This window comes from Eptesicus fuscus, chromosome 12 (assembly GCF_027574615.1).
Source record: "Eptesicus fuscus isolate TK198812 chromosome 12, DD_ASM_mEF_20220401, whole genome shotgun sequence".
NCBI classification, from domain to species: domain Eukaryota; kingdom Metazoa; phylum Chordata; class Mammalia; order Chiroptera; family Vespertilionidae; genus Eptesicus; species Eptesicus fuscus.
In genome coordinates this window covers 4552019-4579811 of record NC_072484.1, presented here as the reverse complement: position 1 = coordinate 4579811, position 27793 = coordinate 4552019, and the positions used below count along the sequence as shown (strand labels likewise).

Here is a 27793-nt window from a genome sequence, read left to right as displayed (position 1 = left end):
AGTATATCCTAAATTTTAAAGATATACTCCTAAGAATTGGTAGGCATATTTAGAAAATTATAACTAAAAAACTTTCACTATTATCTTTTCTTCCCTCCAGTAGAAGTGAACTATCCAAGGTCCCTACCTTATACTAAGTCCTGTTCAGGTGAAAATAACTGACCGGGTTGAGCAATGTATTTTTTCTTACTGACTACAAAACCAGACCATTAAAACCTACTTGTGGTTCAGGCTTAAATTTGCTACCTTTCATAATATTTATATCATAACAAAATTTGTAGTTTCCTTCTTTTCTACAAGATATGTAATATTTTGCATTTTAGCATGTTGATTAAATGTAAAAACTGAACCATGTTGATTTCCTCAGTCCTTTTATGAATAACATAAAATATACATGAAAGTGAAGTTATTATATCATAAACCGGAAGTGTGCTATCACATGACTTGCCATGATTTCCTAGAGAGGAAACCTCATTGCTACCTGATAAAGTTTAAGATGTGTAAGCTCAGAAAGCTGGTGCACGTACCCTTGTCCAAGAGTGTCTGCCTCAGAGCTTTGGCGAGCAGCACCCTGACATTGGGCACAGGGTCTGAGGCAAGGCTCAGCAGGCTGGGGAGTAAGAGTTCAACAAACTGGTCCACAGGGATACACTCCTCACTCACCACTGCCTGTGATGAAAAGACAAAGAACTGACATTTCAATGGTGATCAGCACGGTTCTCCTCAAAACACCCACTTCTGTAATCCCAAAGAAGCAGTTTCAGAATCTGTGGGTCTGAGGGGGCATTTGTGTCTTAATTTAAAACTCTCAACCACTGATGTGATCAGAAACACAGTTAACATTTTGTAACTCCTCACCAAGCACTGAGGTACAAGTGGTACAATATCTGGTGGAGAAAGCAAAGGCTTTGAGTCAGACAGATCCAGGTTCAAAACCTGACTTGGTCATTTACTGCCTTTGTGGCCTTGCTTCACCTTCCTGAGCCTCCGTTTTCTCATCTGTGCAATGGCAAGGTGGTGGGGATGGCAGCTCATTCTTGCAGAGGCTAGCGTAGTGACCACCAGTAAGGGTGGAGAATCCTCACCTCCGTCACTCCCTGGAACCCAAGCTCTGAGGGCAGGGGCCACACTTGTCAAGTGACAGCCAGACCACTGACCCCATCCAGTGCCCAGCTTTGGTAAACAACTAACAAGGCTCCTATATCACCACCAGCATCTGCTCGTTGCTTCTCCACTTAAGAAGTCCTACCGGTGTTCGCACGTTTAATTCTCACAGCCAGTCCTGGGAGTCAGAATCGGCCTAGTTTTACAGGTGAGGAAATTCTGGTCCAATGTGGTAGTGACCAGCAAGCAGCAGCAGGGTGGAGATTCCAAACCAGGTGTGTGGAATCTATAGAACTGACTCCTACAGCTCTTCCCACTGCTGGGGACTGCAGCAGCTACCACGTACTAAGTGTCCTCCAGGTGTCGGCACGTGACGGTGACTCAGAAGCATCAGCTCATTAAAGCCTCAGGACCACACCAGGAGGCAGGCACTGACCGCTGCCCCCCCGGCCCCCCATTTCACAGGTGCAAAGGCGGTGCAGAGAGGCTGCTTGACCCAAGGCTTCCAACCGGTGGTTTGGCTCTAAGTCGACCCTCAACCTCCAGGCGGTGCTCTCTCCCTGGGGCTGCATTTAGTAACAATCAACATGACCCTTCGCAGGGAGTCTTGGCTGCGCCCTTTCCTTGCACTCGTGTTACTGTGGGTTTTCTAAATCTTTAATGATGAATCTAGTAAAAGTGCAAAAAAAATTGTTCTTGAACAAAATTGGTTTGACATCTTTTACTTTTGTTTCATCGTGTAGTTTCTAAATCTGAGATGAATCTATGTATATAAAAGGCTAATATACTAAGTGTCCCTCCACCCATCTGACTGGTTGCTATGATGCACACTGACCACCAGGAGGCAGACGCTCAACACAGGAGCTGCCGAGCTGCAGTGACTTGGCAGCAGTGGTTCTTGGGTGACACACCCCAAAACCAGAGAGGAGGGAGCCCAATTCCTCGCAGGGCTGCATGAATCCACCTTCGGCCATGGGTTATGTTGTTGCTGGGGCACTGTAGGCCCTGGATCTGGTTTACTGCACACTTGCATTTGCATTTCACACCCTGTACGACAACAACTTTGCAGAGTGCCCTCTCGCACTCCAGGACCCCTCAGGGGATGTCAGAGAGCCAGTTTCAGCCCGATCCCCACATGCCAGGCCAGGCTGAGGGACCCCTCTGGCCGGAGAGACCCCGGTGACTCTGTAGACACCAGGGAGGGACCACAGGAGGTTGGCTCCAGGGCATGTCCAGCCCGTCTCGCCCATTCCCACCCCACCAGCCACCTTCTAATTAATTTCCTTTCAATGTGCACAAATCCATGTACCGGATCACTAGTTTAAAGATAAAAGCAAAAACACCTCATTCACCCTTTCTCCAAAAATTATTTGGAGCACCAACTTCTTTACAAGCCTATGAATTTGGCACTGCTCAAAGTGATGGCCAAAGTGCCCCTATGACGCCCCTCCAGCCCAACAAGGGCCCTGGTGAGTCCTTCGGTGGGAGAGGTCAGGAGGGCAAGAAGGGGGGCTTTGGGGTCTGAGGTCAGGTGGAGTCCAATCATGGCTTTCCTGTACTGCTGACAAAGCTGGGTGGCGAGTTCCAAGATTCATTACACTAGTCCTTCTAACTTCATACATGCTTGAAAATGTGCATAAAGAAAGGTTAAGACTTTTAAAATAGCACGTTAGCATAAAATACTTCCTGTGTGATGTTGAGCGAGTTACTTAACCTCTCTGGGCTTCAACTGTTTCATCTAAAAATCGCTCTTAAATGGATGTACCAAGCTCAACACACAGTAGATCTTATTCCTGAGGATTAGACACCTGGCACACAGAGGCAGCCACCCTCCTCAGCCAAACGTGAAGCACACCCTCATGTCCAAGATGCTAAGTAGAGAGGGTGATTTGAGGAGCTGGACAGGCTGACGTGAACTTCACTTAAACAATATTAAATAGTCTCTGCCTTAACCTGTTGCTCTGTCCTTCACTACACCCCCTTCCCTCCTAGGCAGCTGGCTACGGTGAGGGGCAGAGATGCACACAGCCCTGGACTGGACATGACAGGAGCAGGGCTCTGGGTCTGGCCCTCACCTCACGATGGAAGGTGCTGGGAGGGGGGAGGACAGGAGCTTGTTTACTCTCTGTCTCCAGCCTCAAGAGCATGCCTGGCACATAGTAGGTGCTCCATCAACATCTACAGGACAAGTGCATGTACAGGCTGGGAAACCCTGAGTCACTGTGCCTGACCGGGCTGGTTCCAATCTGCTGTGAGATAAGGGGGTTTGGTCCACTGATCCCCAAGTTCAGGCCAGGGTTCTTCATAGATTCCCCCCAGGCCAGGCTCACCTGGCAAATGAAAGCAAAAGCTTGCCTTCCGACCCACTTTGAACAGTGCCGGAACCTTAGGATGAGTTCATTGATGAAATTTACCCCCAAAGCACTTTCACTGTTTGAATAGAACTTCTGCAGAATTGCCACAACCTGTGAAAAAAAATCAGAAGAGCAAATGTAAAATGCTGCCATCTATTTGAATTATGAATACTACTTTATATGGAAACTAGACATTTTTATGTACCCTTCCATCTTTAAAATAAATTTATAAGCATGGGAGAAAGTAATTTTTGTTATAGTAATCATTAGAACACAGAGGAAAAAAATGTTTAAATATATAGAAATATACAGACACAAACACACATAAAGCCCTTCATTAAAATAAAATTTAACAAGGGACTGGAACTAAAAGAATACATTATTAATCTTAAGATTCCAAACCTGAGAAAATGTCCCCTTGCATAATAGCTAAATCATTATCTTTCAGAACATGTCATTTTTATAAAATTTTAACACCATTAGAATATCTTAGTAAATCAATAATATTTTCAAATGAGATTCTCCCCCTTACCCCCAGTCTTCAGCTGGTATAAACCCATATCAAATAGGATCTACTTTGTTCCTAACTACTTTTCTATAAAATCATGCTGTAGACTAAACCCAACCCGGGTTTAACAGAAACATTAAGCCACTATTTAAAGGGTTTCATTTATAAAATGATTTACCCACAATTTCCATCCCTGAAACATACAGCTTAACAAAAAGGCTATCTTACAAACTGGTAAAACTATTATACAGTTCCTAATTCCAAAATATAAAAGCTGGTTTCATAGGTAAACTGACAAATTAAGCCCAGAAAAAAATAAAGGAGTTAAAAATGGAAGAGACATAAATATCCATATTTCCAAAAATCATAAACAGAAAAGGCCATGATTCCTTACTAGTCTGAAGGAGATCCACCGCACTTCGGAAACTTTATCTGCACACAGCTTTAAGGCAATGTGCATTAAATAATCATAAACCTCATTGGGATTATAGAGTTCCAAAATCAGTATCAGCTGCCTGAAAATTAAAAGAAAAAGAAATTGTTTTGGGAGGCAAAAAACCCATCTTATTTCTTTCTCTTTACTCCTACTTCATCTTATAGATTTAAAAAAAACAACAACAGCCAGGCTGGGAGGAAGGGCAATGGAGACGGAGGGAGGCTTCCAGTCCAGGAAATGCCGAAAGCAGAGCACTGAGTGAAATGGCCACGCAAAGAAAAGTGTGTGTGTGTGGGGGGGGGGGGATCTGAATTTTTCATTTCATACACACAAACAAATCAAATAAAAAGGACATAAATTAAACTTGGTAAAACAGGGGTTGAGAAATTTATGAATAGGGATTTACTATTTCAATTTTAGGTTATCAGTTGGAAAGCACATAAAACTTTAAAAATCAGATAACCTAAAAATAGCCAGAACACTGAAATTCCCAAAGATCAACAGACGAAGGAACACTGATGAGATTTCACTGCCTCCACAGTGATCCTGGAGCTGCACATTAAATTTCTGTTTTTGCTGGCCGGCTGCGGCTCTGCAGAGCTTTTCAAACGCAGCCGGTCCGCTTGGAGAGAAATAACAGCGATTTACTCCAAGGGGGGAATTCATCCTAGGGCTGGTGGGGAAATCAGCTACAGAGCTCTCACTGCTTTATACATGGGGATGGGGAGAAGGCTATGAAAATAAATGGCATTATTTCCACACTGGCAACAAAAGGAAATGAAAAAGAGATTGAAGGAAGTTAGAGCAGAAGCCAGGAGTGCTGGTGAATATTTTCATATCAAAAAGCACTGTTTTCAGGAAAATGATACCAGTATCACAGGCACAGGAGCACAGAATTCTTATCAGTGGCTTTGGCTTCAATATAACCAAGGCCGATATGGGAGACAGCGCTCAGAGATAACGCTGCCGGGCCATGCTAGCCGAGCCACACCACACCTCAGCTCCATCCCCAAACCGGTCTTGTCCGGGTTCAGGTCCCTTGGCCCCTGGTACCCAGACCCGGGAAGCAGGTCAGCCCATCCCCGGCCCCCTGACCCCGTCCCCGTTCCCGGGAAGCACGTCAGCCCATCCCCATCCCCAGCTGCGTCCCCTTCTCCGCCCCCAACCCAGTCCCCAGCCCCAGCACCAGCACCAGCCCTGGAAAGCTGGTCAGCCCGCCCCGAGACGGACCTGGCCGAGTTTCCGCACACTGCCGCTAGAGGGCACAATGCTTTCATGAAAAACTTGGGCCTATTTTTGTCTCTGTTCTCTTATATACGCTGGGAACATAGCATAATGACTAAAACCTCAATCGCTCAAATTAAGCATAATGATTAAAGATCACAGCAAAGAGAAAATCTTTTAGTTTGCCCCCGGCATCGGCCAAATCATATCCTGAATAGCTGCAAAAGCTTGATGGATTTCTACAGGGAAGATAATTATTTGAGAGATTTCTAGTTGAGAGGCAGGAAAATGAAAACTAAAGATACTGAAATAAATCTCGACAAGGTGAAAACTAAAACCCAAACAACCACCACCACAAACAAATCCACTCGATACTGTGGAAATCACATTATGCACCTCGGGAAGGAGAATTATTTAAAGTGATGCTTTCACTCTATTAGAATCGCTAAAACCTTTCCCTTTCCCTTCACCGGCACAGACGGAATTAAATAACTCCTTCACACACAAAATGAGGTACAGATCTGAGCCACCTTGGGGGACGGTTTTATTTAATAATGGTCTCATCTGCGCTAGACCTTTTCATATCTCTCACTGCAGCGTCATGTTCTTTGGAAGCTGAAGTGCCTAAACCACACTGTGCCCTGCAGAGAAGGCTACACTCAGAATGTTCAAGAAAGCGCTGGCAAAAAAACTGCTCCGATTAATAGGAAAATACTGGAGAGTGGGTGATTCATCTTTTATTTGGTTCGAATAAATTGCTTTATAGAACAGCAGAACACTTTAATTCCAAAGTGACTCGGGCCCTGTCTTCATCTGAAAATGAATGTCTCCCCGGAGACAGAGGTATTTGTAACTTAGAGCTTTGGAGTTTGGTTTATCCCTTAATAAAAACATAATCTCTTTATCCCAAAGAACACTATTACTGCTAGTTTAGAAATCAATTACAAGGTAGGAAAATGAAGACTTATTCCATCTAATTGCCTTCTCATAGCCCCACACAGGTTTTACTTACTCTGCTAGTTCATATCGAAACCTCCAATTCCTGCTGTTATCGGTCACTACAAATTCTTGAAGCTGATAAAGATATTCTCTCCTCTTGTCTTCATGAAGCAACTATTTTTTAAAAATGTATATATAAATAAAAATATATAATCCCTCAACATGAGCCCACATATACTGTTGCATTTTACTTCAGATTATACGTTTGTCACCAGCAAGAACTGTGCCTTCCCCTGCTGCCTGGACCACCCAGTGGGGCTGTGTGGATGCTGCTGTGAACAGGCGCCATGCAGCCGTGAGTGCCTCCAGCCTTCTCCCTGGGCTCCTGCGAGACCTGGGTGTCCCCAGTACCCCTAGCTCTTCCTCCTGCAGGACTCCCGCCTTGAGAAGCCCCGTCTGTGTGTGTTCATGAGGTAGCACCATGGCTGCTTCCCGGGAGTGGGCCCTGCTCGCCGGCTCCTGTGCCACAGGAGAACCTAAGCTGGGCACCAAAGCCCTTCCAGGCAGCTCAACTCAGGGATGCATGTACTTCGTTTCTCTGTCATTTTTAAATTCTTATTCTTGCACTCATCATTCCTTTAGGAAAAAAAAAAAAAAAAGGCAGGGAAGCAGCAACATCTTGCAGAAAAGCCCTGCATGCAGAGTGAGCTGTTCCAGCCGGGCTCAGAGCTGGGCCAGACCCCCACTGACTGGGGGAGCACGCTGGCCTACCTGTCCACAGCCCTGCAGAATTAGACCTCGGAGGTGCAGGGAGACAGGAGGAGAGGCATAACAACATCTCCCATCACCAAAAGAACAACACCTACTCTAAGATTTTGGATGGTATGTTTGAACTGAAAAACACAGACACCTGTGGGTGGTGGTTTTTTCCCCCTCTGATACTCTACACATGCAGGGTTTAAACAACTGTTTTGAAGAGGAGAGGTTTGTTTTTTTAATCCTTCTTCCTACCTTTAGGAAATCATACAGGTGTTTAAGAACTCCTATTCGTACTTCATCCAGGTCTTTTAAAAATCCATTGAAGATGGGTACCAGGTCAGCAGCCGTTAACTGATCCCCGAGAATCACAGCCAGCTCATGGATGGAGAAGGCCAGGGTCCTACGTACCTTCCACTGGGTGCACAGCAGACAGAAGCCACGGAAAGCAAGCACAGCGCCATGTTACCACAAGGTGAGGGCTATTTCTGGAGTAAAACTGAGGTTGCCAGGTGTTGGCCACTTAAAGCTTTCTTTTCTCAGAGACCAGTAAACGTGGCAGCCACGACCACGTAAATTCAGGCCGTGAGCCCAGCTGCAGCTTCCTCATCAGATGACTCACTTATGCTCATGTGCGACTCTTACCTTCACGTCGGAAGCAAGTGTTGCGTATGTATCCTTCAGGCAGTGCCAATTCTGCCTGCCCAGCGTGAGCGCCACCCCTGGGAGGCTGTATGCACAGTGCTTGGCTATGTCACTATCAACAGTCTGGGCTCGAGCTGGGTCGGTCATCGACACATACTCATCCAACAGGGGCTGAGGAATAATATCCTGGGAAACAGGAGAGAGAGGAAACCATCATGCTTGCTGGAAAGAAAGAGAAGACACAAAAAGCAAGGAGTTTGGAACTTGGAGGTAAAAACAGAAAATCAGAAAATGCAAGAGGCCTTCCTGAAGCTTCAAGTTGGTGAACTTCTTGTTCCTCCAGTTTTCTACTTGGACTGAAGTTAAAACAATGTCCACACTCACCTTTTCTAAACTCATCCAATGTTTGATGTCATAAAGAACAGTCTAGAATGTTGGTTTGTCTGGTGCACATGGCTTTTGAGAATGGAAACTATCTTTTCTTATAACTGCCCCCAGCACATAGGGCCTGAGCCCCTACACTCGACCATTATTAATTCTTTCCAACTGATGGAATGCTGCCTTCATGAGACAGCACCCCCTTACCTTTGTCTCCGTAAGGGTAATGGGATGCAAAAATTAAAAGCCTTGAAGAGAACTCACATAGCACAAGAAGGCAATCCACAAGACAGAACAAAGCCAAGCACAGTTTGATAAAAAAAAAAAAAAAGCCATCAAAAACTTTTCACACACAAAGAAACAAAATGACTTGTATAAATAGACATTAAATATTTGTGCAGAGATGTCAAAATTTTTCTTATGTTTGATTTACTTTAAAATACTATTCTAGATTACTCAAGATTTTAAACACTACTTTGGAGTTTACTATTTTTTTTACATTAGAGAGGAAATATTAGCACCACAGATTGTAAAGTATGATATGTCATGAATATTGATGGAAGAAAAATATTTGCTTCCAGTGTCCATTCTTAAATTTAACTCCCAGAGAAATGTAAAGTTTTAAGCTGCTTTCTTTTCAAGGAACAAACCTGTAGTTTAGATTTATTCTCCTCAAGTGGGACGGGGTCATGCCTCTGCAGGGTCCCCAGATGGTCACGGGTTCCATGGCAGGGCTCGCCTGGATTCTGCAAAAGGGACGGGTCATGTTACCAACTGGCTCTGCCGTGGAAGCTGTCCTACTGCCCCTTCAAGGAACCCTCTTTCAATGGCAGGAATGACTTATGCGAACCAAGACCAGAGCTTCCCTTTAGGTCAAGCTCTCTCTCCAGGTATTAAAAAAATACATTTGCATAGTTCTATATGATGTTGGGTAGGCCAGTGTGGCTTGGTAGTAGAGTGTTGACCTATGAACCAGTCAGGGCACATGCCTGGGTTGTGGACTCAATCCCCCAGTAGGGGGCATGCAGGAGGCAGCCAATCAATGATTCTCTCTCATCATTGATGTTTCTATCTCTTTCTCCCTCTCCCTTCTTCTCTGAAATCAACAAAAATATATTTTAAAAAAACAAAACTGCTTGAGGCCCTTACAGAAGACAGGCTAACGCTGGCATGCACCAACAAATGGAGGCTGTGTTTACCATTCTTCAAGCCCCAGGACCTCCAGTGTGGTTAACCACAGCCCTTAGTAACACTTGCACATTTAAGTCATGGACCACTCCTGAAAGCAGGGCGAGGTTTTCAAGAAATGGAGAAGCACACACATACAGCACTGCCCAGGAAATGGAGAGTGCATCGGTGCTGAGCCTCAGAGAGGATGGAGAGGCACTGGCAGACTCATTTAATCTGAGTGAAAATATGTGATTGATGAGGAGCGTGTACTCGGAGAGCTGTTCTGAATTTTCACATGTACAAACACTTTTCATATTTGCTGGTGAACCCTTACATTAGGTTAACAATTAAGATGTGCAAGAATGTTCAACGGTGACATATTGGTCTCTGATCATTGACTAACGTTAACTGAGATGGGCCTGACCTTCTGCTCCAACCATAACATGGGTTCCCTACTTGCATGGAAATGTCACACTGCCTGCCAGCTTAATAGGTTTTGACAAATCAGCTCAATATATGATCCAGGAGAGTCGATTAATACACCGATAGACGCTCTGTTGGCTGAGACACGCTACCAGAACCTTCAATCCCCAAGGTCTCCACTGAAATGTACTGCTTATTTAATAAAGGGCGTGATAAAACAGAAACGCTTTGGTATGATAACCTAAGACCTCAATTTCTCCAACTTAATAAATTCACATAGATTAATAAATAATAAATCATTTTTCTTCTTTCAGGAATTAATTTTATTCCAAAGCCTTCATTTGGAATTATAAGTACGGCACTTATTTCAGGAGCCAAGCTTAGGTTTCTGTAACCACCACAAGTCCAGGCAGCCCCAGAGGTGCTGAGAGGTCATTTCCCCAGAAAACCGCCTCGCAGTCAAGTGACAAGTCAGAAAAAGGAGGCCCCTCCTCCCACTGGGCATTTCAGGACTAAGTTGGCGAGCCAAGATGGCAGAGTGGACACGTGGAATGGGGTCAAGTTCTGGACCTGAAGTGCCAGCCCCGAGCCTCAGCTCCTCTCCAGTTCACTGTGCGAAAGAACACAGCCCTTACTGGTTAAGCTTTTTTAGTTTTTCGATTCCTTTTTTAGTTTTTTGATTCCTTGAACCTAAGAGTCAAGCTGCAAATTCAAGACCCCTGATGTCCCACACTACAAACCAAGAACCAAAGACAGGGGCCCTTTAAAACCTCCTCAAAAAAGGGCCAACGTGGTGGAACCAGTTCCTTTTTTGTTTTGTTCTGTTTTGTTTTGTTTTGTTAATCTTCACCTAAGGATATTTTTCCCATTGCTTTTTCAGAGAGTAGGAGGGAGAGTGGGAGGGAGGAAGGGGTGGGGAGGGAAGGAGGAAGAGAGAGAGAGAAACATTGATGTGAGAGAGACACATCAACTGGTTGCCTCCCCCACTTACCCTGACCGGGCAGGAAGTGAACCCACAACCCAGGTACATGCCCTTGACCATGACCAGAAATTGAACCTGAGACCTTCAGTGTGGGGCCAACACTCTGACAACTGAGCAACACCCACCAGGGTGAGGAACTGGTTCTTTTTCTTTTGTCCACTTCCATCTATGACAGGGAAGCCTGAAGACTGTCACCGTCCCACCAAGGTAAACGTGGCCACACCTTCCCATCTACCTACACGTACGATTTCAACAAGGGTAACGTGAGTTTTCTTGCCTATTTTTCTAAACAAACCAGCAAAATAGGCTATCACCTTATTTCTTACTAATCAAGAGTAACCTTAACAAACTCTTAAACATTTTATATTTAGGCTATTTAAATTTTACTGAGCAGGCCTAGCGGGTAAGGGAGGTGATATGTTAGTTGAATTGCTAAAACCAAGTTACAAACTGTGTGAAATGAGAAACAACTGGTATTCTGGCCTCTGGCCTCCATTAAGGCACATGAAAACGAGAAGGTGCCGACATGCCCGTGACACTGATCATGGGCCCCTCCATAATTTTAATTCTTTAGTCTCACCTGACCTGTGAAGGACCCCAGCTCTAGGTGGTCCAAGTGCAAGTTTAGTGGGAATTAGGGAGGCACTGGAGCCTCCCACCAAAAGCAGCTAGGAAGCTTCTGGAGAGATGGAACTAAGAAACAAGGCACTCGCCCAGGATGGGAGTCGTCTCTCGGGGCTGGTTCCAGACTACAGGGAAGGGAGGAGGGGTCTGTGGGCTTGTCCAAACCTCTCCCACAGACACAGCATGCTAGTGCCACTGCAGGAGTGACCGTGTGTTGAGAGAGTGCCTCTAAGGTGAGGGCTGGAGGCTGTGATCAACTTCTAAGGCCTCTGTCAACTTCAACCTGGAGGGGCTGTAGGAATTCACTTTCCACTCCTACTCAAAGATCTAACCCCGAGTGGGCAGTGAAACAGAGCAGTGATCTGGTTAACCCCTCCCCCAAGAAGCAGGTCTCATCATCTTTGGAGAAGAGGGAAGGTCCTTTTGGTCCCCCACCTTGTCTCTGTGGAGGAGAGTCAGGGTTATCAATCACCCAATTGATTGGTTGTCTAGTTATCCAAAAGATGACCTTAAGAATAAAATTAAACCTGCCATTTATCATCTCCACCAGGACCTACTAATAAGAGAAACAGCAGCTTTGAGATTTCTGTCACATCCTCAGTGGCTGAGGGAGAGGCCAGAGACTTACTGTGCTTGGTAATATCCTGGCCACGGAGGGCTCACTCTGCAGGGACGAGGCCGATGGAGCCGGCCAGCTGTCAGAGGCCGGCTTGGGATCTAAAAGGGACACTGCACTCAGATTGTCTGCCAGCGGGCGTTCGGGCTCACTCACAGAGTCCAGCTGTGCGGCTCTCAGTGCAGCTGATAGCACCTGAACTTGAGCTGCAGGGAGAGAAGTTTTGAGAATTTCAATAACTTTATCTGATTTATGGATGTGGGCACACCGCACATGCACTCACTTTCCTCACATCTGTCCCTACAGTAACCATGCTCTGGGGTCCCAGAATGAGCACTCAGTCAGGCTGTGATGTTTACCACCATTAACCTTAACGACTCCAACTAAACGTCAGCCACGCACACAGCATCAAATCTGAACCTGAAGTGCCTCAATTGGGAAATCAGAGCTCGACTCCATCATCTTTCACAGGAAGACAATACAATGTTACCGAACGCCGATGTCTGGGAGGTCCACTGACTCAGGGAGGGGGGTTCTGCACCCTCATTTATAAAGCAGGTTGGCTGCCATCTCCGCCACACATACACGGGTGCACACAAGCGCACACACGTGCAGGAATCAATCCTGCTATGTGCACACAAGTGAGTCATGGTCCTGCTCACCCTGCTCGGCTCATGCTTTCTGTCCACAGCATGACTGTTTGAGACCCCCATAACAGTTTAGATGACATATCTACATATCTTTCCATAAACACAAACGTTTCCATGTCACAAACCTCCAAACATGCACACACAAGATTTCCTGCATTCTGTTTTCTACTGGTTAAATTCAACAGACCCCAAGATTCATTAAAATGCTTAGAGCATATAGCTGGCTCCCTGCTGTGCCCAGAACAAGGAAGCACCTCCTCAGTGCCACCCACCAGGGCCTCCCTATGGCCTGAGCAACATCTCCAATTACAAATACCTAAGGTGCCACTTATTTCTGAATCTTTGGGGGTCACAGATTCCTCTGAGCACTAAAGCAGCGTGTGGGTCCTTTTTATATAGAATTTAAGTATGCATGTACATGTAAGATTTTACAAAATAATTTCAGGGACCTGAAAGAACCTATGAGACTCATCACTCAACTTCTCTGTACAGTGGATTCCTAGCCGTCCTTTATTTTATTTTTTAAAAATATATTTTATTGATTTTTTACAGAAAGGAAGGGAGAAGGATAGAGTTAGAAACATTGATGAGAGAGAAACATCAATCAGCTGCCTCCTGCACATCCCCTACTGGGGATGTGCCCGCAACCAAGGTACATGCCCTTGACCAGAATCAAACCTGGGACCCTTCAGTCCGCAGGCCGACGCTCTGTCCACTGAGCCAAACCAGTTAGGGCCCTAGCCATCCTTTAAAGCCCTTGTCAAATGTCAACTGCTCTGCAAGGTCTCCTCCCAGACATTCCTTCTGTCCCCAAGAATAATCAGCTTTCTGCCCTAAACTGCTGGCCCAGCCCCTGCCATCCCTTCCACCTGACCATGAGGACCTCAAATGTCCTCACTGCTGCCCCAGCACCCAGCCGGGTCCCAGCATGGAATTTAATGCAGTTTTAGAAATACGTTTTCCAAAAGCAGACCTCTGTCTACGGCTATTAGAAGTGATATGTAACATGTGCTCATTCCTTTAGCAAACACTGACTTAATTTCCTTTATCAATTTAAAGACAAAGAATAATCACAGGGCTAACTGGATTTTCACATTTCCTTTCCCGAAAGCGTCACAAATCTTTGCCCAGCAACAGCAGCAAGTGTTGTTTTTTTCCAATTTCCCCAACTCAGGGAAGAATACAAATATAGCAATGTTTCAAGAAAGAAGAGGCGTGATAATGGATATGGATTGCAGGGCCTGGCTCCCTGATCTGATGCTCAGTGGGAGTACTAGTCATAAAATGAAAAATACCCAAAGAAGAAGCTGTCCTTTTCCTTGCTGAGACAGAACCTCAAAGTTTAGCTGAGGACTGAGTTAATGCCCCAAGAGGAGCAGCAGCCATAGCTGTTCATAACTAGAAGGCATTATAACACAGCAAAGATTGTAAAAGTGGCCGAGGAGCTAATAAAATCCCCACTGCTACAGATACGCCCGAGAGCTCTCGCTCCTGTTAGGACTGACGACAGACCTGCACGCTGCTCGCAAGGAGGCAGGACCCCTGCGGCTACCTGCAGGGAGATGCTGAGGTTCTGGCTGTGGTGAGATGTGTGTACAATGTCACCAAAGATAAGTTCATGAACAGATGCAGCAAGACACGGGCCAGTGTGATGCACACCCCAGAAATACCCCGTCCATCTCCCCTTTCACTGTGGATAACACTGACCTTGAACATCTGGATTGTTCATCATGTGCTCCTGCAAACTGTCGAGGACTTTCTGAATCTCGCTCCTGGCCACATAGCGGCCGCACACGGGCTCAGATCTGCAGCGGCCTTCTTGCTGTGGCACAGCCGCACTCAGAAACAACTCCAAGTCCTGGCTTATGTCAGGGAGAGGAGTTCGCCAATAAAGGAAATTACTGAATGCATCCTCAGGTCTCCCTGGGCAGGGCCAGGAACCAGGTGCAGGGTGACTGCTGATGGGGAGGTTGTTAATATCAGGGAGCTTCGAGAAGGCACTGGTCACCTCGGCTTCAGCCAGGCCGGAGTCTTCCATTGGGTTTTCCATTGGGCCATCACAGGAGCTCTTGACGTGCAGGAAACCACTGGTGCCCCCTGATGGGCCTCCCATGGGTGGATGTGCCTCTATCTGCCTTGGCTGTGTTGAACTGGGTTAAATTGAGGGAGGCAAACTTTTAGCACCAAGTAATAGATTGGAAGTAAAGTAGGCAAACACAGGTCCACATGCTCACAAGCCCGGTCCTCCTCCTGACCTGGCCGCCCAGCATGCTGTGTCTCCCAGAAGATAACAGTGTCATGAGAGGATGAGAGGTCCAAGCAGTTCCCTCTGCCCCATTGGAAGAATGATGTACACTGAAAATGCCACACGCAGCTGCAGCCAATCCCTCCACTACACGTATACACTGGTGGTGAAGAGCCCAGCTTCTGCGGGCACACCTTCAGAAGCAAGACCTGCACTCACTGCTTCTTAGGACCTCCACCAGGGGGCAGGCAAGAGAAAATGAAAGGGGCTGAAGTGGGCAAGTGCTGGCTGGTGGTTAACCATTGGAAAGGCTTGATGAGGAAGCCCTGCCCCAGGCTACAGCAGGGACTCCTTGAGTCTTGGTGGAGGAGGGTAACCTACTCTCACACTCCGTGTAATGTTACCAATGGAGAGACGCCTGTTTACTACCTCCAATGGTTTGTTAGTATGCACCCACCATCCTTAGAGAAAATGTATTTAACAAATCCAAGATCAATCACTAGAATTTACTAGAAAACAGTGTAGGGTCTACTGATAGTGGGTCAGGAATCTCACCGTTATGGGCATGTAATATTCTATGGCACAAAAGTACATTTTTCCCATGTACATTATCCAAAGAACTTCATTAATCAAAAAGTAAGAGAAAATTTTCTTTATAGGTTATTTAATCACTGCTCTCAATGAATATTTTATCTAAATTTAGGAGACACAGTAGCTTCATTATTTATAACCCAGTAGTCATGTTTCAAAACCATTATTGCAATTACTTTTTCCTTCTTTACATAATTAAAGCTCTAATATTCCATCTTGCCCAGAAGGTCACTGTTACTGAAACTCCAGAGGAGATAATTGCTAGAATTTTAGGTGGACGCTTGAGGTGAAGCGGGATCCTAGTAATTATTGGGCTGGAGCTTACCAGGCTGAGGTGGCGTCAACACAGTTGCGGGCACTGGCTGACCTGCACATGAAGTTGGACCCCGCACTCTGAGGTGATGACCTGATGCTCAGACTGCCATCCTCTCGAATATAGAGGCCAGCCCTGGAGGGGTTTGCAAAGGTGGAAATGAAGGGGCCCAGGGACTGAAAGGCAGCCTGGCGCACCTGAAACCAGAGAGAACAGCGCATGAATGTGGCACTCGCGAGGTCTGACCTCAGGTTGAGTGGGGGCAGATCACCTGGCCACTCACTGTCTGTCAAAGTATGTCTGAGCAAATTTACTGCATTCCCTAAATTCCAAATAAACAATTTTCAACAGAAAATAAGGAAAAATTTGGCACTATCATGTAGTTTTTAACCTTCCAGGCAATTAATCCCACATCAAATAATTCTGGACTTTAAAAAGCATCTGAACAGACCTTCTTAATCATTGCAGCATAGTTAAGATCAGAACAGAAGAAGTAACAATTCACAGTTCTAGTCTTTCCCTTCTCAGTTCTCATTTCTATGAGATTTGTTCAATATAAATGTGACAGTGGGAGTACCTTCTTAACACCGTCAAAACTTTTGAGATTTTAGGTGCCCTAAGCCTCACAAGGTCTAAATGTGACAATCAGTGACTGAAAAGTCACAAGTCCAGATGCCAAGATGAGACCCATGCTTACCCATCGACAGGAGTCGCTGACCAGGCGGATGAAGAGAGGGGACAGCTGGGCTCTGCGCACCTCGGGGGATGTGTTGTAGGACACCGCCATGAAGCACTCCGCACAGGCCTTTCGCATCCCCCACACATTATCTGAGCAGAGCTCAAAGAACTTTGGGATCTACCAAAGCAAATAAAATCATGCTACTCAAATCTGGTTACCCGGAGAGCCTGTTTTAATTGATGCAGCTAAGGCATATCCATAAATTAATGACAAAAAAATGAAATACATACTAATCTAAATGGAATCATTTGAAACCAATAGAAATTATGACAAGCAGAATAAAGCAACATTTCCTTTACCTCTTAATTCCAGTAAAGGACTTGTTAAATTGAACAAGGTAATGGAGGAAAAAACCCCGAAGGCAGAACAACTAATCTTCAATATGTGATTATAGAGAAATACTGGGAACGACTTTGAAATTCAGCGGCCATCCCAACAAGCTCACCCATCCAGGCACATGGTCTCTGATTGAGGTTATGTAGTGATAGAAGGTAAATTGTTCAAAACTGTCCACGGACATGCAAACCTTATCTCCCTGGATGTGACCAGTTTGTAAGGTCACTTCAGGGTCCCAGGGTCTGAACACGTATGGCACTTTAACTTCTCCATGAAACCACTTGTCATATCTTACTGGTTCCCTCATCAATATATATTTAATAAAACCACTGACACATCTTCATTTTATATATGTATAAAGGTCATGATTATATCCTCTTTTAAAATTTTGCCTTTAAAAATAAGGCTTTGGTCTACAGCCATACCATCCTGACCGTGCTCGATCTTGTCTAAAAATATGATTTGTTTTTAATATCTTAACATAAAATAATCAGCAAAAAGCTCCACAAATGAGCATAAGCGAGCACGGGAATATCCGCTATGGAAAGGTGAGTATGATGCTTCACTCAGACACATTAAGTGGAGGGTAGCACTCCCTATGTACTCAAAGCGATAGCCCACTAAGAACTACTTTGGGGTCAGAACTATGTTGACACGGCTTATACTTTTCTTAACATGTGTTTTTATTTATTTGAGAGAGAGGAAGGGAGAGGGACAGCGAGAGAAACATTGATGTGAGAGAAACACTGATCCGTTGCCTTCCGTACATACCCCAACCAGGGACCAAACCCACAACCTGGGCCTGTGTCCTGATCTCCCAGGGGAATTGAATGTATGGGATGACACTCAACCAACTGTGCCACACTGGCCAGGGAGACATGGCTTATACTTCAAATAAAATAAAATAAAATAAGCTTCTGCACTTAAATTTACAAATCAATTTAAAGATTATACTTTCTGAGGTTAAGTTTCAACCCTTAGTTATCCTGTCAAATACAGAGGCAAGCATGTGCTGAGCAGTGTTCTCCAGGGGCCAGGGCCTAGGCAGGCACCTGGAGGCAAGAAGGGCGAATGTGATAGGGTAAAGATCCCGAATCAGCCAGACCAGAATGGGTGTGGAGAGGGACACACAAGTCCTCTAAACTAACTGTCCTGGGGGTGCTGAAAAGGGAGGAATGAACTCTTTCTGACACAGTGGGGGACAGGGTGAGTCTAAGCCAGAAAGGACCTGACTGAGACATATGCATATTCAAGGTGGGTCTGCCATCTGCCGTGGGAGCAGGGTCCCACCAGGTAGGAATGATGCTCGAAGAGGGGCAGTAACAAGCAGAAGAGTCACTGGCTGGCTCGTGAATTGGCGCTTTACCCCACTGTGTCTCAGAATAGTGAGGGAATTGATAAAAAATATGAACCCCTGGGCCCTGCCCCCTCTCGCCCTCCCCATGACTCAGATGCGTGGCCCCGGGGAAGCCGCACCCAGGCCGGGGCAATGTTCAGACCTGAGGAAGGTGACTGGAAGTAAGGCAGGAAAGCTACTTGTGAAGGGACCTGAAAGGCCAAGAAGGGTCTGGATGTTACCCTGGAAACCGAGAAACAATCCCATGGTTTTGAAGCCTAGGAGTGAGGTGGTAGAGCAATATTCTAGAAAGAGCAGGGAGGAAGAACAGAAGAGGCCCACAGGAAGAAGGACAGGGGTGCTTCCACTCTGTTCCACAGACCAGCTGCCTCGTGCTTATGAAAAACATTAGCTTCAGACGTCAAGAAATTTGAAATTGATGAATGCAAAATTAAGCTGCCGTTCCAAAGAAAAAGACTCATAGACACAAAACTACGATGGATTTTTAAAGTGCCTTAACAAGTGCATCAGCAATTACAATTGGCAAAACTTCACGTACCAAAAATTTCTCAGTGGCTTCTTGTCCAACGGCGTGACAAATATCACCAAAATTTGTAGCACATACCTTAAAAAGGCAAAAGGCATACCCATTATTCTCATCTTTTTTTGTTTTAACAAATTGTGCAGACTAACAAGCAGGGACCTTGAGAGCAATTACTCCTCTAGTGAGGCAGCTAACAAGCACTCACTAAGCCCATCGCCCACACAGCACCGCCCAGGTGCCTCCGATGCATTGGAAACTGAAGATTTACGATAGAGTACCAAATTCTAGCACTTTCTGGCTCCTAATTGATCTCAATACATAATGCATTTGGTTAGGAGAGAGCAAAAGAGACCCTTCATATTCTCCGCATGGTAAATAAGACCAAATGAGACCCATCTTCTTGTTGATGAGTCATGAGGAGAGACCAGAGGGAAGATGAGGCTGTTCAGGGAAGGGTAGCATTGGCCTTCAAAAGGAAGAATTTGACAACCAAGTGACAAGCGATGAAAAGGGAAGAGGGCGGGGTAGGATAGGAGTTGGAAGTAGGGCAAGTCACCCAAGAAAATGAAAGGCTCTGCTCGTCTAGGCAAAGGCACTGGGTCACAGTCAGCGAGGTCCGCTCGCTCCTAGGAACAACAGGCGAACTACAGGCATACTCAGACACAATCTCACCCCCAGGGCGCTCTGCATTCCCTACTTGCAGTAAAAACTGGCAACGCTGTTCAGATGTTTTCCTCACACAGTTCGCACTGGCCATGTTTTCCTTCCAGACCCTGTCTACTGAGGAAGTCCAGAAACCTTACAGGCATGGATTTTGAATTTTTTAACGTTTGAATTTTTCAAGTTTTGAAACTGTATGTGCTCACCTTCCGAACTTGAAAGAGCTTCCCATCACCACATAATTCACAGAATCGAGGGAGCAGCAGGCGTTCCACTGTGCTCTTGCTCAGCACTGAAGCCAGTTTGCAGATGATCTATAAAAAAGAAGAAAATCAGTCACTTGAAATACCAAAGCTTATGTGTTGCACATCACTACTTAGGTTCCAAAAGCTAATATTCAAAATATTACCAAAATACCCAAGAAGTAAAAACAGAAAACACCTTCTTTTGAGTTCCGTCAAGTTCTATGATCAATAAAAGGCCAAATATCTTTCAAATTTTACTCAGATAAGCATTTGTCTGAAGCTCAAGGGTTAACATTAGAGGGACCCACTGTTCCCAACACAAAAGTGAACAATTTATGTGCAATACCTCGTTTTACCTTCCCCAAACCCTATGACAAGGTATTATTTATCCTCATTTTTCCAAATGAGGAAATTAACACTCAAAGAGGTTAAGTAATGTGACCAAAACCAAAGAGTGGTGAGGGGGACATATAGTAGGAGCTGGACACAGTACAAAAAGTGACCTGTAGGCACTGGAGATGGATCAAATGTTGATGGAAACAAAGGAGAGCAGACCCCTGAGAGAAGGGAACCATACTGGGTAAAATGTGCATTGCTGTTGCTTTTTTTGCCTGGGGCATCCTCATTCTGCGTGGCAATGCAGAGTAACTGGACCTCAAGCAAAAGCTATAGTATAACTGGTTTAAGAAGTCAGAGAACAGAGACTGAGGTTGCCAAAGCAGCTGACACATGAGGTTAGAAATCCTGGGAAGAAGGAATGAGAGAACTAGGAAAGGGAAAGCCCCCCAAATCTGTGATTAAATCCTACTCTAATCTGTGCAGGCACCGGGGAGATGGTCAGATCCACAAAGAAAAGCAGTAGCCTGAAGGCAAAAGGAACAAAGTAGTTTCAACTGCTGATAGCTGCAGGGGAAACAGAATCTAAACTGTTTGCTAGAATAAAGTTAACATTCTTCAGAGAAAAATAACAGAATCCAGATTTCTACAATGTTTCATCAAGAACATACTACAGGCAATAAAAGATTCACAGACATGAGAAGAAATGGGGAAATGTGACCCATATTCAAGATAAATATCAGTTAGTAGAAACAAACCCAACGAGGACCAGATGTTAGAACGAGCTGCCATGAAAAGGACTTTAAAACAGCTATTGTAAAAACCAAGGACTAAAATGAAAACAGGGCCATAATGAATGAAAAGATAGGAAATTAATCAAAGAAATGAAAACTAGAAAAAAAATCAAGACTCTGGTAATAACACAGTAGGTTGGTCAGACATAAAACTCTTGCAGATAACAATTACAGAATCGTAAAGAAAAAAAGAAACACATAAAAAAACAACCATTGGAGAGCAACCAAAAGGCAGAAAATGGAGGGGAGGCTACCATTTAAAGGTGAACTGCAATGGGGAAGCTGTGCAAGCAAGTTCTTTGGCTGATACTAAACTACACATGTAGTTCCCAGAGGAACCAGCAAAAAAGCAGCAGCAAGAAACTAAACAAACTGAACAGAGAGTTTAGTGCTGCTCAAAGGAGACAGTTGGGAGTTGGAGATCAGACAAGATAACTGCCTACTACATAAAAAACCACCTTGGAGAAATAAAACGGAATCCAGAGCCTCTGTAGTGTATCATTTATACTGTTTAGTGTTCAATTAAAAATAACTACCTATGTATTGACAGCAAAAAGTGATACATAATTTTTTTTAAAGCAGTTAATGGGAACTTTACCTTATCAACACCAAGATGATTCAAGTGTTTCAACCACCAGGTAAGGATTTAAAAGGAGCTATTATAAACATGTTCAACGCATAAAAGAAACACACATGCCCAAGGAAGAAAATATAGGGAATCTCTGTATCACAGATAATTAGAAACTATAAAAAAGGTCAAAATGGAAATTCTAGAGCTGGAAAGCACAACAACAGAAATAAAAAACTGCAGATGACAAAAAGATTCACTGAACTTAAAAGATAGGTTGATAAAAATGATGAAATCTGAACATCAGAGAGAAAAATGATAGGGGAGAAAAAAGAGACCCACAGAGACCTGTGGGATGATATCATGATATCAGGTTCATAATGTAATATATATGTTCAATACCATGATATCAGGTTCATAATGTAATATATATGTTATAGTATACATGAAAAAGAAAAACAGCACAGAGAGGAAAGAAAGTGGCTGGAACTACATTATTACAATGTACTATATTTTTTTAAATCTCCAGTAGAGAAATTAAAATACAGTACTAAAAAGATACTCTACTCCCAAAGAAGGCAGGAAAGAATTAACAGAGGGACAAAAATGAATGAGACAAATGAAAAAAAAATAACAAAATGGCAAAATTAAATCCAAATATAATCAATAATTACATTAAACATAAATGGATTAAACACTCCAATTAAAAGACAGAAACTGTCAGACTAGATGTAAAAGCAAGCCCCAACTATATGCTAATGAAAGCAGGAACACTTTAAATGTAAAACATTTCAGGTTGGGAGCAAAAAAAGAACAGAAACATACAATGACAAATAGTAAGCATAAGAATGATGGAGTGGTGATAGTAATATCACAGTAGACTACAAAATACTGATTACTACCAGAGATTTTTTAAAAGTCATGCCTTAATTAAAGGGTCAGTATACCATAAAAATATAAACATTAAATGTGTAGCCCTAAATGGAAAAGGTAGGCTTAAAATTACTGTATCCTCCTTAGAAAGCTAGAAAAATGCTGACAAATTGAACTCATATAATTAGAAGAAAGGAAATAATAAACAGCAGAAATCAATTAAAAAGAAAATAAGCAATAAAGAAATTGACAAAGCCAAAAACTGGTTCTTTGAGAATATTAATAAAATTGATAAATCCCTAGCAAGATGATCAAGAAAAAAAATTAAGAGAGAAAACACAAATTATCAATATCATAACTGAAAGGAATAACACTACAGATCTTACAGGCATTAGAGAGATAAGGAAATATTGTAAACAACTTTACCCCAATAAATTTAACAACTTAAATGAAATTATATTCCCTAAGATATACAACTTACCCAATGACACGAATGTAATAACAAATCTCAATAGCCCCACATAAAGAACTGAGTCTATTATCAAAACCATCTCACAAAGGTTTTACCCATGAATTCTAACAAATATTTAAGGGGAAAATAACACCAATCTTAAACAATATCTTTCAGGAAACAGGAGAACAGAAATACTTCCCAACTCAATTTTTGAGGCCACAATAACCCTGATTCTAAACCTGACAAAAACATAATAGGAAAAGAAAATTGCCTACAATAGTCCTCTTGAATATAGATGTGAAAATCCTCAACAAAATGTTAGAAAATAATGGAGAAGGGAACACTCTTCACAGTAGAATGTCAACCAGAACCATCACTGGGTGCTAGTACTAGGGGGTGAGGGTTGATGAAAAGCGTACTTACATAGCTTCCAAGTAACTCTCATTATTTCTAGAATGCAAAGTAGTACATGGGAGAAACTTGGCAGACACCACCTCTATCTACTAAGTCACCAGAGTTAATACAATGAAAATCGGGACAAACAGAAGTCTTGGGCCTCCTGATGTTACACATGAGTACACATCGCTTCCATGATATCCTGCCAGAAAGGCAGACCCTGGATCTACTCATGAAGAAACATCAGACAAACTCAAATTGGGAGACATTCTACCAGAGAACTGGCCTGTACTCTTCCAACAGGTTAACATTATGAAATTCAAAGACAGACGCAGGATCTGTTCCAGATTAAAGGAGACCAAAGAAACGTGACAATTCAGTGCACTGTGGGATCCTGGACAAATGACATCTTAACATGAACTGTCCTGATTTTGATCAATGCACTATAGTTGTAAAAGAGAGAATGCTCTTGTTTTTAGGAGTATGCACTGAAGTACTTAGGAGGAAAGGGGTACAATGTCTCCAATTTACTCTCAAATGGCTCACAAAAATATATACACCTGTGTATGTATGCATCTACATGTGTGTGTATTGTGGGTGATTGTATGTACAGAGAGAGAGAACACGAGAAAACAAATGGCGCTGAACATAAACCATGGAGAAGGTGGATAACTAGTATACAGGAGTTCATTCCTGCAACTTTTCTACCAGTTTAAAAACAAAATAAAAAACGACCTCCCAAAAAAAACTTTTAAGAAATCTCCCACTTCCCCAAGGCCCAAAAGAAGGGGAAGAAGGAAGGAATGACGGGAAGAAGGGGGGAAGCAGGGCAGGGGGCGGAGGACTTTCTGTCTCTGAAGTCCACACTTGGCAGCCCACTGGATTGGCGGCCCACTGGATTGGCGGCCCACTGGATTGGCGGCCCACTGGATTGGCGGCCCACTGGATTGGCGGCCCACTGGATTGGCGGCCCACTGGATTGGCAGCCCACTGGAATCTGCACCCAGCAGACAAGAGGGGAAGGTGGAGAAGAGGAAACTGTCCCCACAACACAAATGAGGAAAAGACCGTGTCTTTCCAAACCAGAGGACACGTGTCTCTCATCTGATGCAAGGCAGAGCTGCCGAAACAAAAACAAGAGCACCAGGCTTCTGTATCCAGGGTAACGGGCAACTAAAGGGGGCCCAGTATGTCTCTCCACCCTGCCCACCTACCCCGCCCACATGACCTATTACTACCTGTACAAAACCAATCCTGAATCATTAGAAGTCAGCACACTGAGTGACCAGAAATGATAGTCCTGTGGCCTTGGGAACCACTTGTATGGAATGACGATCTTTACTTAGTTGCTTGGAGCCAACTATTCCTTATAGCACATAACCACAACATTCTTTTTAAGTAAATGCGCAAATAAAAATGAGCTTAAAAATAGGAATGACGACAAAAAATGAGGAAGCTTTAATGTGAAAACGTGTTGGGAGAGAAAAATAGGCTTCTGACAATTAGTTATAATCTCAGAATGCTAATGGCCTTCTTGCAAGCACGAGGAATTATAATTGGTCTCTGGTGGCCTGTTTGTGCTGTCTAGATGTAATTACAGGATACAGTGCTTCCAGTTTATACCGATCCATTCATTTAAAAACATTTACTGCCTGGCTGGTGTGGCTCAGTGGTTGAGTGTCGACCTGTGAATCAAGGTTCAATATCCTCCGGTCAGGGCACATGCCCGGTTGCGGGCTCGATCCCCAGTGTGGGGCGTGCAGGAGGCAGCCAATCAATGTTTCTCTCTCATCATTGATGTTTCTATTTCTCCCTCTCCCTTCTTCTCTGAAATCAATTTTTTTTTTAATTTACTTAGTATAGACTCTGGGTCCAGCACTGTGCTGGGTGCTGATGGTGGAAAGACACCTGTGTTTAAGAAGTTCACCATTTGGAAGGGGAAATAAACAAACAAAGGAAGTTCACAATTCAGCTGCTGGATGGGAGAAGATAGATATGAAGCAAGCCTTCCAAACATATGAAGGGGGCATCACTACCATGTTCTGGCCAAGCTAAAAAGACTTCACAAATCAAAATGCATGCATGTGTGAGAAGCTAGGATGTAAGAAACGTGTCATTTGTTCTGCACAACTCAAGAATGCCCAGGAGGCATCTAGTTGGCTGCTCTGATTGTCCTAATCACACATGCACTGGGGTTGCTGGCATCAGAATCCAGAGTGCAACTTCCAATGAGAATGAAAAGTCTAATGGACAGAAGCACACCTGTCTATGGAGGCCTGACACTTCCTGGGAGCGAGCAGCACTTCCTGTAGAACGGCACTGACCTGAGAGTGTGTTTATGTACATGGACACAGCATCACTCACACCATATGGTGCAAAGAGAGCCCTAAAACACAAGGGCATCAGAGCAGTCCCATTTGCTTCTCCTCCCACATGTCACCTCTTCACAAGCACACCTCAGTGCCCACAGTGTTTGGCGTTTGACTCACAGAGCAGCTAACTGAGAACCCTGTCCACCTTGGGGGCTCTGTGAATCACACATGGTCTTCTTTTCCTGGAAGAATGAAATCTACTCTCCATCCAAATGTCCAAAGACTGAACACACTTTTCTAGCTCAAAAGAAACAGTGCCCAAATGTGCTCCACAACTCTGGGTGTCCAAGGAGTGAGCGCCCCCAAGACTCCTGAGCCTCGGGGCTCCAGGAAAGGAAGACAGAACAGCTTCTGAATGTGACCAAAGCAGGCATGGGCCAGACTAGACCCAGGCCACCTTACACCAGGGCAGCATGGGGAGCAAAGTGCAGCCTCCCCCTTCCCTCCCAAAGTACTGGAATCACAGATGTGCCTGGCCTGCCAAGAGCTCAAGACCGCTTTTGTTCTCTGCAGCCACATCTGAATGCTTAGACATTCAAATAATGATATCAGCAACTCAGTTGGAATGAAAAATACAATTTATGTGAACTAATTTGTTCTGCAAGTGATTTGTGGAGATAGCTTTTTGAAGGCTTGTTTTATTTTCCAAATATTTTCACCACACAAAAAAAGAAGAACAATATTGTTGACAAGAATGGAATGGTTGGAAACAAAACAAAATAAAACTCATGCAAAAATGCCTTTAGCATTATTTTTCATGGTATTATCAGTCTTTAGGGATAAGATATTTGGTTGTCAGTCGTAACCTTGGAAATTTGCCTAACCAACTTTCAAACGAAAAAAAGAAGATTGAGTTGGCAAAGTTCACTACTCAACTGCCAAATACTCCAACTAATGGTATTATCCAGGTTCGTTTCGCACAACAAATTTAATTTCTTAGAGAGAAACTTGAAATTTATAAGAGAACCCTGGAGAATTTGAATTTTAATAATCAATTATTCTTCAGCCTGATTCATCTTATAAACATATGGGATATGCAAAATATTAAATTAGTTTAAAAAGCCAGATCTCTAACTCAGAGTTGAGGAAAACTTTTACATAAATGAAGAATAACTGCCAGATGTTCTGATGCTCTAATACAATTTTTTGGCTCCACGGTGTACAATGCTTCCACACTGTGACAAAGAGAAGAATTCCTTTCTCTAACGTCATTCTGTTCCAAACAAGAAAACAACTATCTCCTATACCTTACTGCACTCGTAACTGAGGCTTATGATGTTACCACCTTGTGTAGGATGTTTCCTAAAATGTTGGGGCTGTTTACTTCTAGGACACAAATAGAAAGGCCATGCTGGGCAGCACCGCCTGCATGGGTCAAGGGGCAGCAGTGGGGACAGCAGCTAAGAAAACACGATGGCCTTGGGTGACCTTTCCTTGGGGAGTCTTGGTCTCAAGCAATTCATGACCATTGGTACTGACTGTTCAATAGTCTGTGTGTGAACAAGGGTTCCAGAAGCCAACAGAAAGCCCCTGATTGACAATCACTTCACAATGCATACAGAATCCTACAAACCCAAGAACACCACAAAATTAACTTTAAAAGCAGAAGAAATTTAGTTTAGACTAGTCCTTTAATTGTACACCTTTAACTGGTATCAGCACAAATACTTAACATAGGGGGAGAAACCAAGATGGTGGCATAGGTAAACACTTAAACTGCTGCCTCGCACAACAATTTCAAAACTACAACTAAAAGACAAAACGACATCATCCAGAAACACAGGAAGGCTGGCTGAGGGGAAATTCTACAACTAGAAGAAAAGAGAAAAGCACACTGAGACTCAGAGGAGCTGCAGAAGGCAGAGGTACGGAGACGCACGCGCATGGAGAGGGCTGACAACTGAGTACGCGGCTGGCTTTCTCAACTGGGAGGGAGACAAAAGCTCCCGACTGCTCTGAACTCGTTCAGGGCGAGACTCTGGGGACCCAGACTCATTTGGGGAGAAACTGGACTGTCTGGAAGCAGGCAAAACTCGAGGGTGGCTTTCTCTCAGAGGTGCTTGCAGCGATTACCGCGGGACACTGAGACCCGTGGGGCCTCTTAGGGCAGGGCTGACGGGAAGCCATTGCTGTCTGGTCAGCCCTGAGACTCCGCCCCATCCAAGCTGAGCACAGAGGCTTT

The 27793-nt window shown here is 44.1% G+C and overlaps 1 protein-coding gene across 2 annotated transcripts in view; it reads right to left on the bottom strand.

Moving 5' to 3' along the window:
• LOC103285776 (serine/threonine-protein phosphatase 4 regulatory subunit 1-like) overlaps positions 1–27793 on the bottom strand; it is a 79011-nt gene that overhangs the window by 1193 nt on the left and 50025 nt on the right. Inside the window, exons 7-19 of one of the 2 annotated variants that reach the window (XM_008141208.3) lie at positions 19780–19887; positions 18929–18994; positions 16656–16814; positions 15971–16155; positions 14517–14959; positions 12172–12365; positions 8995–9090; positions 7967–8152; positions 7577–7738; positions 6639–6739; positions 4361–4481; positions 3435–3569; positions 528–669 (exon numbers count right to left, since the gene is read on the bottom strand). In XM_008141208.3, coding sequence (XP_008139430.3) covers positions 528–669; positions 3435–3569; positions 4361–4481; positions 6639–6739; positions 7577–7738; positions 7967–8152; positions 8995–9090; positions 12172–12365; positions 14517–14959; positions 15971–16155; positions 16656–16814; positions 18929–18994; positions 19780–19887 — 2098 coding nt within the window. The remainder of the gene's footprint in view (positions 1–527; positions 670–3434; positions 3570–4360; positions 4482–6638; positions 6740–7576; positions 7739–7966; positions 8153–8994; positions 9091–12171; positions 12366–14516; positions 14960–15970; positions 16156–16655; positions 16815–18928; positions 18995–19779; positions 19888–27793) is intronic. The other variant, XM_028145070.2, reaches the window with a different exon arrangement.